Source organism: Carcharhinus amblyrhynchos, unplaced genomic scaffold, assembly GCF_965287045.1.
Source record: "Carcharhinus amblyrhynchos unplaced genomic scaffold, sCarAmb.v2.hapA scaffold_45, whole genome shotgun sequence".
Classification (NCBI taxonomy): domain Eukaryota; kingdom Metazoa; phylum Chordata; class Chondrichthyes; order Carcharhiniformes; family Carcharhinidae; genus Carcharhinus; species Carcharhinus amblyrhynchos.
The window spans coordinates 4,032,533-4,044,763 of record NW_027649786.1 but is presented as its reverse complement, the minus strand read 5'-3'; the positions used below and the strand labels follow the sequence as shown (position 1 = coordinate 4,044,763).

The 12,231-nt window shown below is 55.1% G+C and overlaps 1 protein-coding gene across 1 annotated transcript; it reads right to left on the bottom strand.

Annotated features, from left to right (window-relative positions):
- Positions 1-530: 530 nt before the first annotated feature.
- Positions 531-11,928, bottom strand: ercc6l (excision repair cross-complementation group 6-like). Its single transcript, XM_080182086.1, has 4 exons — positions 11,436-11,928; positions 8,856-10,130; positions 5,899-6,330; positions 531-2,816 (listed from the first exon to the last, which is right to left on the bottom strand). Exons 1-4 carry the CDS (start codon positions 11,926-11,928, stop codon positions 1,288-1,290), a joined length of 3,729 nt encoding a protein of 1,242 aa, XP_080038212.1. The 3' UTR covers positions 531-1,287.
- Positions 11,929-12,231: the final 303 nt, after the last annotated feature.

The following is a 12,231-nucleotide window of genomic DNA, read 5'->3' as shown; positions in this document are numbered from 1 at the left end:
ATAAAATTGTAACAGGACTGGATAGGCAGGTGCAGGAAGGATGTTCCCGATGCTGGGGAAGTCCAAAACCAGGAGTCAGTCTGAGGATTCAGGCATGAGAAATTTCTTCACCCAGAGAGTGGTGAATCTGTGGAATTCATTCCCACAGAAAATAGTTGAAGCCAAAACATTTTTAAGCAATTAGATACAGCTCGTGGGGAAAGGGAATCAAAGGATATTGGGACAGGATCGAGTTAGATGGTCAGCTGTGATCATATTGAAGAGGAGCAGGCTCGAAGGGCCAAGTGGCCTCCTCCTGCTTCAGTTGTGGTGAGAGGGATGTGTACACACAACTCAATTAAATACCAAACCTTCCCCAGGACAAAACTCCACTTACCACCAGCCTTCTCCCCATTCCCGGTGTTGAGACAGCCCCCTCTGTCCCTTAGACCTACCTCCCCTCACCCATCTGGCTGATGTGAACCAATCGATGTACCAGGGCAAACTGCAATTCCCAAATTAATGCCAGTTCTCAAACCATCACACATCTTATCAATATTCATTTTATTCAAAGTTATAAAGACAAAATATAGTAGATCACAAAGTATTCCAAATATTTACAACACAAACTATCCAATCCTCGAGATTGAATGAATTGCTTATCTCAGGAAGAGGGTACTGGGAATTCTGTGGGAGGATGATGCTAATCTAAGCGGGCTTTGGGTTTAATGAGGGATTCCCACAGAGTTAGCTGTGCTGTGCTGTGTTGAACTCCAGACTGAGGGAGGTATTAAACACAGGCTGAACTGCTCAGGGGTCCAATACCAGAGGCCAGTGTTCAACTCACCTTCCAGATAAATCAGCTCACCTTGGACAGGACCAGGGATATTCCTGGTAACACCTGGACTTGGGAGCACAGGGGGAAGACCTGCCCTCAATCAGAATAGCACAATCCTCACTCTGTTAGGAAACGGGATGTCTCTCTCTCACACACAAAGTCCCAGTGAGGGGCTCAGCCACTTGGGTCTATGAGACATAGGGAGAGGGATACAGCAGCACAGCGGAGATGGGAGGCAAATGGCCCCATGCCACAGGGACGTGATGGAGTGGAGAAGATAATAAAGAACAGAAAGATTTCACAGGGACGTTAAGCTTCAAGTGTAACAGATTGTCTGGATTTGAGGTGTCATTCAGCTGACAGGGTGCGAATACTGCAGCAGTGCGATGTGAGAAACTGTCTCAAACAGCAATGGAAAGGAGGTGGTGAAATGGAGACGGGTCTGATGGGGCAGACAGCCTGTCCCCGGTTTAGCTCTGATCCAGCTGGCGATAGAGTTTAATGGTCATTAACTGCACCTCAGGATCTCCGCTCTGCAGGTCTAAAGCTTGCAGCATAGTCTTCAGAGCTGCTTTCAGGTCTCCTTGCTCCAACTGTTCTTTGCCTCTCTTCACCAGCCTCTCGTATTCACCCAGCACAAGCTCCACCTCATGGCCTGCCTCGTTCCTGGTGATCAGCTGTCCCGATGCCTTGGTGAAGGTCTCCAACTGCTCACCAGAACCCAGTTCTGAGTCAAATGTCCCAGACTCTTCCCCCTCGCTGTCAGGCCTCTCGCTGCTCCCGGTCAGTGAGCTGCTCGAACCAGTCACCCCCTCATCGCTGCTGCCTGTTCCCAGCTCCAAGGCCGGCCCATCAGTCCGTGCTCCTTCCTCAGAGCCTTCTCCTGGCTGTCTCGGACTGTGATCACTGATCAGCCCGCCAGCACTCTCCTCTGCTTCATTCTGGTCGCTCACACCATCATCTGTCTCACCCTCATCGGCATTCGGGGCACCCACCCTGTCAGGGGCAGTGTCATCCAGATCCTCCGCATCATCCAGACCCTCCGCATCATCCAGATCCTCCGCATCATCCAGATCCTCCGCATCATCTATTACCTGGCTGATTATTGAGCGTCTGGAAGCCACTGAGCGATTCCTGCTTTTGTTCAGGACAGCAGCAAGGGGCGACATGAATCCTTTTGGAGTGGAAGCAGCTGTAATGGTAAAAGCCTTCACCATCGGACTGCTCACAAACTCTGGGGCCTGAGGCTCACGGTCCCCTTCAGTTTCCTCCTCCTCGCTGTCACTGGCAATCACTCTCCCCCGGTGTCTCTTCCAGGGCTGCAGAACGTCAGAGGAATCTGCTTCCACACTGCTGGGAAACTCCATATCCAGGGACACAGCCTGCTGCTCCGCCTGGCCTAGCTGTGCCTCTATCGAGGAACACGAGTCACCCTCGGCCGGTGCTTTGGCTTCTGTCAGCCGCTCAGAATCCACACCCTCCTCCTCCATCGTCTCTTCCAACACCAAGTTGAACCCAGACTCAAAGAGGGGTTTGGAGTCAGAAGGAGCCTCAAAGTCAGGAGAAAGAGCCTCGGAGGCAGAATGTTCACACACAGACTCATCGCCCTGGATTTCACTCGAAAACAGCTGCAGCTGTGGGCCATTGTGAAGGACCGGGGAGGAGAATACGCTGCCAGAGGTGGGTAACTGGCACACTGCGGGCCCTGGCTCTGCGCTGAGAGAGTCACCCCCAACACCGCCATCCTCCTCAGCTGTACCAGTGTCAGCTGGTGACAGGGAGCTGTCCAACAGCACCACGCTGGCACTCTGCTCCCCCACCTCCAGAGGCAGATCAGCTAACCTACTGCTCAGGTCCAGCACTTCATCTGCTGTCCCCTTATCGATCGGCTGTGTCAAATCCACTGTGACTGGAACGTGGGGAGAGACTGCATTTCCAGTCTGTACGGGCAGCATGTCACTGGGAGACTGCGGCTGGGTTCTGGATAATCCTTCACCACCTGCAAGAGTAAAAACAACCCAAGGTATTAAAACACAAAGGCACATTTCAAACATATTCTGGCAGGTTTCTGTCGATAATGTGTAATGCTCAGGGAGAGAGAATCCCAAAGCAACATTTATTCAATCTTCCCTTTCAGGAGAAAGGAAAGGGAAGTTTACCATTTCTACTGCACCTTTCCTGATGGTAGGACAGTGATGTTCACTGCCAGAATATCCACAAACAACAAGAACTGGAGAATCTGTCTGAAGGATAAATATTAGCCCAGGAAATACAAAAATCAAATTCTCCAGGGGAAAAGACCCACCTAACCATCCCCCACCCCAAGGGATCGGTCCCAACCCCCCTCCCCAAGGGAACGGTCACAGCCCCCCACCCCCAGGGAACAGTCCCAGCTCCCCCCCACCCATCCACCACCCCAAGGGAACAGTCCCAACCCTACCTCCGGCCCCCTCACCTCAGGGGAAAGGTCCCAGCTTCCCCCCACGCCAAGGGATCGGTCCCAGCCCACCCCCCCAACCCCCCTGCCCACCAGAGAATGGTCCCAGCTCCCCCCACCCCCCTCCTGCACAGGGGAACAGTCCCAACTCCTGCAATCTACCCACAGAACTGAAGTTCCTTTTTGTGGAACCGTTCTCATCTTTCTTCCTCTCTCTCCCATCTTTCCTAAAGTGTGGCATCTGAAACAAGACACAACATTCCCACTCAATGAGCAAGCATTTTATAATATCGATACAACAGAAGAATCAGTGTAAATGGGTCATTTTGTGGTTGGAAAGATGTAATCAACTGTTTGCTGCTGGGACCTCCAGTATTCACAATTTACATCAATAACTTGAATAAAGGGGTGGTCACTAAAACTGCCAGTGATATAAAGATAGGTAGGAAAGTCAGTGGTGAAGAGGATATAAGGAGGAATATAGGTGGGTTGAGTGAGGGGAAAATCTCTGGCAAATGGGAGTATGATGTGGGCAAATGAAATGGTCCACTTTGGCAGAAAGTGTGAAAAGGCTTCTTATCCGAATGGGGAGAGATTGCAGAGCTCAGAGGCAGAGGGATCTGGGCGCCTTACAGCATGAATCGCAAAAGGCTAGTACACAGGAACAGTGAGTAATCAGGAAAGCTAACAGAATGGGGTGGTTTATTGTGAGGGGAATTGATTACAAAGGTTAGGGAGGTTACACTGCAGTTGTACAGGGCATTGGTGAAACCACACCTAGAGTACTGCGTACAGTATTGGTCTCCTTATTGTGTTAGGAACAGTTCAGAGAAGGTTCACTAGACTAATACCAGGAACAGGCGGATGTCTTATGAGGAAAGGTTGGAGAAGGTAAGTTTGTATTCGCTGGAGATTAGAGGAGTGAAAGGTGACTTGACTGAAACTTGAGTGGGTATTGATAGGGCGGATGAGGAGGGAATCTTAGAAGAGAATGATAGAATCCCAACAGTACAGAAAGAGGCCATTCAGCCCATCAAATCTGTACCGATCATCATCCCACCCATACATTTACCCTAATTCCCCTGTCACTAAGGGGCAATTTAGCATGGCCAATCCACCTAACCCGCACATCTTTGGAGTGTGGGAGGAAACCCACGCAGACACAGGGAGAACGCACAGACTCCAGACAGACAGTGACCCGAGGCTGGAATTGAACCCCAGTCCCTGGCACCATGAGGCAGCAGTGCTAACCACCATGCCATCCTCTTGCGGAAGAATCTACAAATAGGGGTCACTGTATAAAAATAAGGGGTCACCCATTTATGATAGATGAGGAGAATTTCTTTCTCTCAGAAGGTGGTGAATCTTTGGAACTTTCTTCCCCAAAAGGCAGAGGGAGCAGAGTCTTTGAATATTAAGGCAGAGTTAGATCCTCGATTAACGAGGGGGCGAAAGGTCATCAGGGGTCAGTAGGGATGTGAGGATGAGCCCTAATTTTACTGAATAGGGGAACAGGCTCAAGGGGCTGAATGGTGTCTACCTGCTCCGAATTTATTAAAATTCTACATTCCCACTAATAAAGGCCAATCTACTCCATGCTTTATTACCCACTCTCTCCTGCCACCTTCAATGATCCATACAGGTCTGTATCAGCACCTCCTCTACAATGGACCCTTTATATTGTCTCTCCTTGATCTTTCCACCGATCCCTGCTCTTCTACAGAATACTCCAACTGGATCATTAACACCCATGAGAGGGCAGATGGGGTGTCAATTTAATGTCACACATCCTGTAACTCACTCAGCGCTCTGCTCCCTCTCTCCCTCAGTGCTGCCTGAGACTGGAAGCCCTGACAGTCTGACTTGAGGGTGAGAGTACCCCTCACTGTGACTATACACGCCAGGGTACAGCCTCCATCCAGCAGCCTACCCAGACAACCAACAGGGAACCCAAACCACAGTAACAGGCAGGAAATATTGTGCCTCACTGAATAAAGATGACCAGGCAGAAGTCTGCAACTCTCTCCCACAACAGGAAGTAACTCAGAACTCAGTTACCTTTTGAGTGTCAGCTTGCTGGATTTTAGTTAGCTAAGGGAGATATAATGTGAAGTTGCTGGCACTGGACTGGAGTGGGCACAGCAAGTAGTCTCACAACACCAGGTTAAAGTGCAACTGGTTTATTTGGTAGCACGAGCTTTCGGAACATTGCCCCTTCATTAGGTGAATGTCACTCACCCGCTGAAGGAACAGCACTCTGAAAGCTCGTGCTACCAAATAAACCTGTTGGCCTTTAACCTAGAGACCACTTACTAACAGAGACACGGAAGCAGGGTAGGTGGGATGTGTTAGTCACCATCTCAGTGAATGACAGAACAGGCTGAGGGGCAGAATGGCCTCCTCCTCTATCCTTGAAGGAAAGAGTGAGGGTGGGGGGTGGGGGTAAGGAGAATTTTCCAATCTACACTGCTGATGTTTGTTGAGAGAGACAGGAACAGTCCTGGATGTGCGATGCAGCCTGCAGCCAAATAGCCAGCTCTGAAGTAATGGATTGTCAATGTCACTGCTCTAGAAACCCAGGAGTAGATGGTTTGCAGCCAGACCCCAGGACAAATTCTCACGCAGGAGGGGAGAGGAGCAGTACCTGTAGCTGGGATTGCTGGTGGTTCTCGGGGTCTGTTCAGCCAGGCTGGCTCAGTGTCAGCTCGGAGGTTCTGACCCAGCTGTACCTGGAGCTGGGATTCAGCCATCACCAGTTCCTGAGCTTTCTGTACCCTCTGCTGAATGTACTGCTGAGACTCAGGGTCGCTCACAGAGTTTTCCTCATCAAGGGCCATATCCTGGGAGAAAATGAGATCATGGTCTGTCACCCCAAACATCTCGAGGGTGTGCAGGAAGGCAATGTGCTGGTCCAGTGCCATGTCTGTCCGTCTCTGGCTGGAGTGCATGGACTGCAGCTGCCTCTGGGTGCTGGATGTCCGGGGATCCTCCAGTATAAACAGTTCCCTTAGCTCCTGGCTGCTGAAATAACGAAAGGGATTCTTCTTCTCTCCGACTGACTGACGAACCAGTGAATCTACCAACGACACAGAGACAGAGCAATTAGCAGAATTAATCACAATCCTTTCCGAGCACCCCTCACACATCATAACCAGATCAGCCCAACTGGACTGGGAGCAGCTCGTTACAGAGCAGGGAGAGGATCGGGCAAATACATTCCTGTACAGACAGGGGATGACAATAAAACCAGAGAGTCCTGAATGTGAAGAGAAATGAAGGCCAGGATTAAGAAAAACAAGAGAAGCTTAAGCAAGATAGTAAGGGCTGAGTACGGCGGAGTCTCGGGAGGGAGGGAGGAGCAAAGGGCAGGGAGGGAGGGACATAAGAAATAGGAGCAGGAGTTGGCCATCTAGCCCTTCGAGCCTGCCCCGCCATTCAATAAGATCATGGCTGATCTGTCGCTGCTCAGTTCCACTTTCCCGCCCTCTCCCCATAACCCTTAATCCTCTTGCCTACCAAAAACCTATCTACCCGCGTCTTAAAAATATTTAGCGAGGCAGCCTCCACCACTTCAATGGGCAGAGAATTCCAGAGATTCACCACCCTTTGAGTGAAGAAGTTCCTCCTCAATTCCGTTCTAAACTTCTCCCCCCCCACTTATCTTGAGGCTGTGCCCTCTAGTCCTGCTGTCCTTTCTGAGCGGGAAGAACCTCTCCACCTCTATCCTATCCATCCCTTTCATCATCTTATACGTCTCAATGAGATCCCCCCTCATTCTTCTAAACTCTAACAAGTACAAGCCTAGTATATTCAGCCTCTCCTCATAGCTCAACCCCCTCAACTCCGGCATCAGCCTAGTGAACCTCCTCTGCACTCCCTCCAAGGCCAAAATATCCTTGCGTAAGTGCGGCGACCAAAACTGCACACAGTACTCCAGCTGCGGCCTCACCAGTGCCCTGTACAGTTGCAGCAAGACCTCCCTACTTTTATATTCAATCCCCCTCGCTGTGAAGGCCAGCATCCCATTCGCCTTCCTGACCACCTGCTGCACCTGTTGGCTGGGTTTTTGTGACTCATGCACAAGGACCCCCAGGTCCCTCTGCACTGTAGCATGCTGCAGCTTTTCGCCCTGTAAGTAGTAGTCCTTCCTACTATTATTCCTACCAAAGTGGATAACCTCACACTTGCCAACATTAAATTCCATCTGCCAGGTCCTCGCCCACTCGCTCAGCCTATCCAGATCCCTCTGCAGACTTTCCACACCCTCCGCACAATTTGCTGTACCACTTATCTTTGTGTCATCAGCAAATTTCGACACCTCACGCTCGGCTTCCTCCTCCAGATCATCTATATAAATGGTAAATAGCTGAGGCCCCAGCACCGATCCCTGGGGCACTCCACTAGTCACCAACCGCCAATCCGAATAGCACCCATTGACACCCACTCTCTGCCTCCTATCTGACAGCCAATCCCCTATCCACGCTAACACGTTACCCCCAACTCCATGCCCCCTAACCTTCTATAACAACCTTTTGTGCGGCACCTTATCAAACGCCTTCTGAAAAATTGAGAAACACCACATCCACCGGTTCCCCTCTATCCACTGCACTAGACACATCCTCATAGAATTCCAATAAGTTCGTCAGACACGACTTCCCCTTAACGAATCTGTGCTCTGTCTGCTCTATTAAACAATTCTTCTCAAGATGCCTCGCTACTTTCTCTTTGATGACGGATTCAAGCATTTTTCCAACAGACGTTAAACTAACTGGCCTATAATTCCCTGCCTTTTGCCTGCTACCCTTCTTAAACAACGGCGTAACATTAGCCGTTTTCTAATCTTCCGGCACTTCCCCGGAATCCAGCGAGGTTTGGAAAATAATCACCAAGGCATCCATTATCACCTCTGCCATTTCCTTCAGAACCCTTGGATGCATTCCATCCGGTCCTGGGGACTTGTCCACAATCAGTCCCTCCAGTCTGTCGAGCACTGCCTCTCTAGCAACAATGATCTCATTCAGACCCTCTACTCCTACCATCTTTCCATTGTTAACACCCGGCAAACTATTCGCGCCCTCCTCCGTGAAGACCGAAGCAAAAAAGTTATTCAAGGCCTCAGCCATTTCCTCATCCCACCACTAAATCCCCCCTCTCATCTCTAAGGGTCCAACATTCACCCTAGCCAGCCTCCTATTTATAAAAATCCGTACTATCCTTTTTTACATATAGCGCTAGCCTAGATTCATAGTCTATCCTTCCTTTCTTCATCAACTTCTTCGTCATTCTTTGTTGATATTTAAACCTCTCCCAATCCTCTTCTCGCCCACTTTTAGCCAGGAGCGGAGGGAGGGAGGGCCGCTGTACAGTACCTCTTCCAGCATTCACATCTTTAACTCTGTGCTGTGTCAATATACCGAGAAGCTGAATTCAAGAGACAGAGAGAAATAGGCTGGGTCGGCCATTCAGCCCCTCTAGCAAGATCCCAGCAGATTATCAACACTGTCCTATTCCTATATCTTTTTATTCATTTTACAATTCCCAGAAAATCCAGGGACATTCCCAGCAGCCCCTCCCCACACCTGGCCCACAGGTTTAGCTGACCTTTGAAGATCTGTCTGCGGTAAATCTTCTCCTCCACGCTGCCGCAGGTCACTAGCCGGTAGATGACCACGTTGTCAGTCTGTCCAATTCTGTACGCTCTGTCCACAGCCTGTGCGTCAGTGGCCGGATTCCAGCTGGGGTCAAAGACCACCACGCGGTTCGCCGCAGTGAGGGTCAGGCCCACACCGCCCACCTGGGTAGTGAGGAGAAAGACGCAATAATCGGTACACAGCTGAAAGGCTTCGATCTTCCTCTGGCGCTCGGCCAGTGACATGGTTCCATCTATACGTGTGCAGCGGAAGTCTCGGCTGGTCAGGATGCGCTGGATAATGTCCAGCATTCTCCTTGACTGGGAGAAGACCAACGTGCGCATGCCCTCCTCCCTCAGCCGGCACAGCAAGCCCAACAGGAAAACCAGTTTGCCTGACTCCCGAATCAGATCCTCGTCTGGGACGTGGCTGATGTCGAACGTGACGCCACCGTCCTCTTCCTCCTCTTCCCCCTCTCCCACACCTCCATCCAGGCCCAGCTGCCGGCACATCCTGCGGGACAGGAGCCTGGGGTGGTCACACAGCTTCTTCAGATTGGTCAGCTGCACCAGGGGAGAACGCTTGGTCTGCAGTAACTCCTGGACTTGCTCAGATGACACAAACTTGTTGTAGATGTCCTCCTGAACCGGGCTAAGGTAAACCCAGACAATCAGGTCATTCTTCCGGGTCAGGCTAGGCATCTGCGCCCCCTCTGGGGAGCTGGGAGCCCCCTCCTGCTCACTGCCCTCCCACGGGGCCTCCCCCACTGCCTGCACACTCTCCTTGGTGCGCCGCAGGAAGTAGGGCCGGATGATCTTCATGAGGTTCTCGGAGATGCGCAGCCCCAGCGCCTTCTCGGCGGGCGTGGCGTCCTTCTCACGGGCTCTGGTAATGGGGTTCTCATACTCCATCTTAAAGGTCTTGGCAGTTCCCAGCAGGGAACCCTGGCAGGCAAAGTCAAAGAGCGCCCACATCTCCTGCAGGTTGTTCTGGACGGGCGTGCCGGTCAGCAGGATGCGGTGCTTGGCCGGAATGGAGCTGGCACACTTGGTGGTCTTGGTGGATTTGGTCTTGATCTTGTGCGCCTCATCCAGCACCAGGTAGTCCCAGGTGAACTCCTGGCCATTCAGACTGGACAGCTGCTGCCAGTTATGGATCATCATGTGGTAGCTGGTCAGCACCACGCCACCATTCCGCTGCACCCGCACCAGACCTTTCATCCGCTCGCTTTTTGTACTGTGGAACTCTGCAACAAACAGAAACCTCTCAGTGTGCGATCGCCCCAAAGTAAACCCCGAGTTCAAACCCCACTCCAGAGCACCGCACTGTCAGAGGGGCATCCCAGCCACTCTGCACCCCCCAGGGCCTGCACAACCCCCCCCAGCCTCACCACCTCGCCCTCCCCCTCCGCACCTCCCCCGGCCCCTCCCCCTCCCTCGACCCCTCCTCCCCGGCCCCGCCCCCCTCCCCATGGCATCGCCCCTCCCGGCCCCGCCCCTCCACCACCCTCTCCCCTGGCCCCTCCCCTTCTGGCCCCGCCCATCTCCCCCGGCCCCGCCCCTCCCTCCCGCTGCCCCCCACCCCTCCTCACAGACCCGCCTCCTCCCACGCGGCCCCGCCCCATGGCCTCGCCCCTCCCGGCCCCGCCCCTCCACCGCCCTCTCCCCTCTCCTTCTGGCCCCTCCCCCCTGACCCCCCCTCCTTCTGGCCCCTCCCTCCCCCTCTTCCTGGCCCCCCGCCCCTCCCTCCTCCTCGTCCCGCCCCCCTCCGCTCCCTCGTCCCGCCCCCCCCACCCCTCCCTCGTCCCGCCCCCCCCACCCCACCCCACCCCCCCTCGTCCCGCCCCCCCCACCCCACCCCCCCTCGTCCCGCCCCCCCCCACCCCTCCCCTCCCTCGTCCCGCCCCCCCCCACCCCTCCCCTCCCTCGTCCCGCCCCCCCCCACCCCTCCCCTCCCTCGTCCCGCCCCCCCCACCCCTCCCCTCCCTCGTCCCGCCCGCCCCCCCCCACCCCACCCTCGTCCCGCCCCCCCCACCCCACCCCACCCCCCCTCGTCCCGCCCCCCCCCACCCCACCCCACCCCCCCTCGTCCCGCCCCCCCCCACCCCTCCCCTCCCTCGTCCCGCCCCCCCCCACCCCTCCCCTCCCTCGTCCCGCCCCCCCCACCCCTCCCCTCCCTCGTCCCGCCCCCCCCCACCCCTCCCCTCCCTCGTCCCGCCCCCCCCACCCCTCCCCTCCCTCGTCCCGCCCCCCCCACCCCTCCCCTCCCTCGTCCCGCCCCCCCCACCCCTCCCCTCCCTCGTCCCGCCCCCCCCACCCCTCCCCTCCCTCGTCCCGCCCCCCCCACCCCTCCCCTCCCTCGTCCCGCCCCCCCCACCCCTCCCCTCCCTCGTCCCGCCCCCCCCACCCCTCCCCTCCCTCGTCCCGCCCCCCCCCCACACGTGCCGCCCCTCCCCCCACTCGTGCCGCCCCTCCCTCCGCCCCCTCGCCCCTCCCTCCGCCCCTCCCCCCGGCCCCCTCCCCCCTGCCCCGCCCCCTGCCCCCGGGCTGACCTCGCACCCTCATGCCGGGTGTCCACTTGCTGAACTCGGTGGCCCAGTTACTGAGGAGGGCGCTGGGCAGCAGCAGGAGGCACGAGTGGATGAGCTGGTTGTCGAACATGCCGGACAGGAAGGCGATCAGCTGCACCGTCTTGCCCAGGCCCATGTCATCGGCCAGGATGCCGCCGGGGTGGCCGTGCGAGTGCAGGCGGTGCAGGAAGGCCACGCCGAGCCGCTGGTGCGGGTAGAGGCGCTGGAAGAGCGGCCGGTAGAGGCTGAGCGAGCAGCCGGGCACCGCCACGAACTCATCCTCCTCCTCCTCATCCTCCTCCCCCTGCTCGGCCCGCAGCGCCTTCTCCAACCGCTCCAGCCGCCGCTGCAGCTTGGCGCTGGGCTGCAACGCCTCGGCCTCCCGCAGCAGCTCCAGTGCCCGCTGCAGCTGGCCGGCCCGGGCCGCCTGCTTGCCCAGGCCCACCAGCCGCTGGTAACGGAGCTTGGTCTCCATGACAGGACGGCGCGCCTGCGCACTCTCACCCGCCCGCCGGCCGTTAAAACCGTTAGAGCGGCTTTGGCGCCAAAACTTTCAAACCCGCCTCGCGCTCGGCAGTGGAAGCGGCTGGCCAACCGAGCGCTTACCCTGGGAACCCAGCTCCTCCACACTCTGACATGGAAAACACCAAAATAAACTCATAAAACAACCCCCAAAACACTCAAAATCCCCCCAAAATTCACAAAATCCCCAAATAAACTCTCAAAATCCTCCAAAAACTCAAAAATTCCCCCAAAAACTCACAAAATCCCCAAAACT

What these genes read in the sequence shown, in the direction of transcription:
- ercc6l (XM_080182086.1), bottom strand. Translation starts at nt 11,928, where the DNA reads ATGGAGACCAAGCTCCGTTACCAGCGGCTGGTGGGCCTGGGCAAGCAG. An exon ending in ACCCGGCATGAGGGTGCGAG is followed by an intron (nt 10,131 to 11,435) that starts GTCAGCCCGGGG and finishes TGTTTGTTGCAG; the next exon opens with AGTTCCACAGTACAAAAAGC. An exon ending in CCGCAGACAGATCTTCAAAG is followed by an intron (nt 6,331 to 8,855) that starts GTCAGCTAAACC and finishes TGTCGTTGGTAG; the next exon opens with ATTCACTGGTTCGTCAGTCA.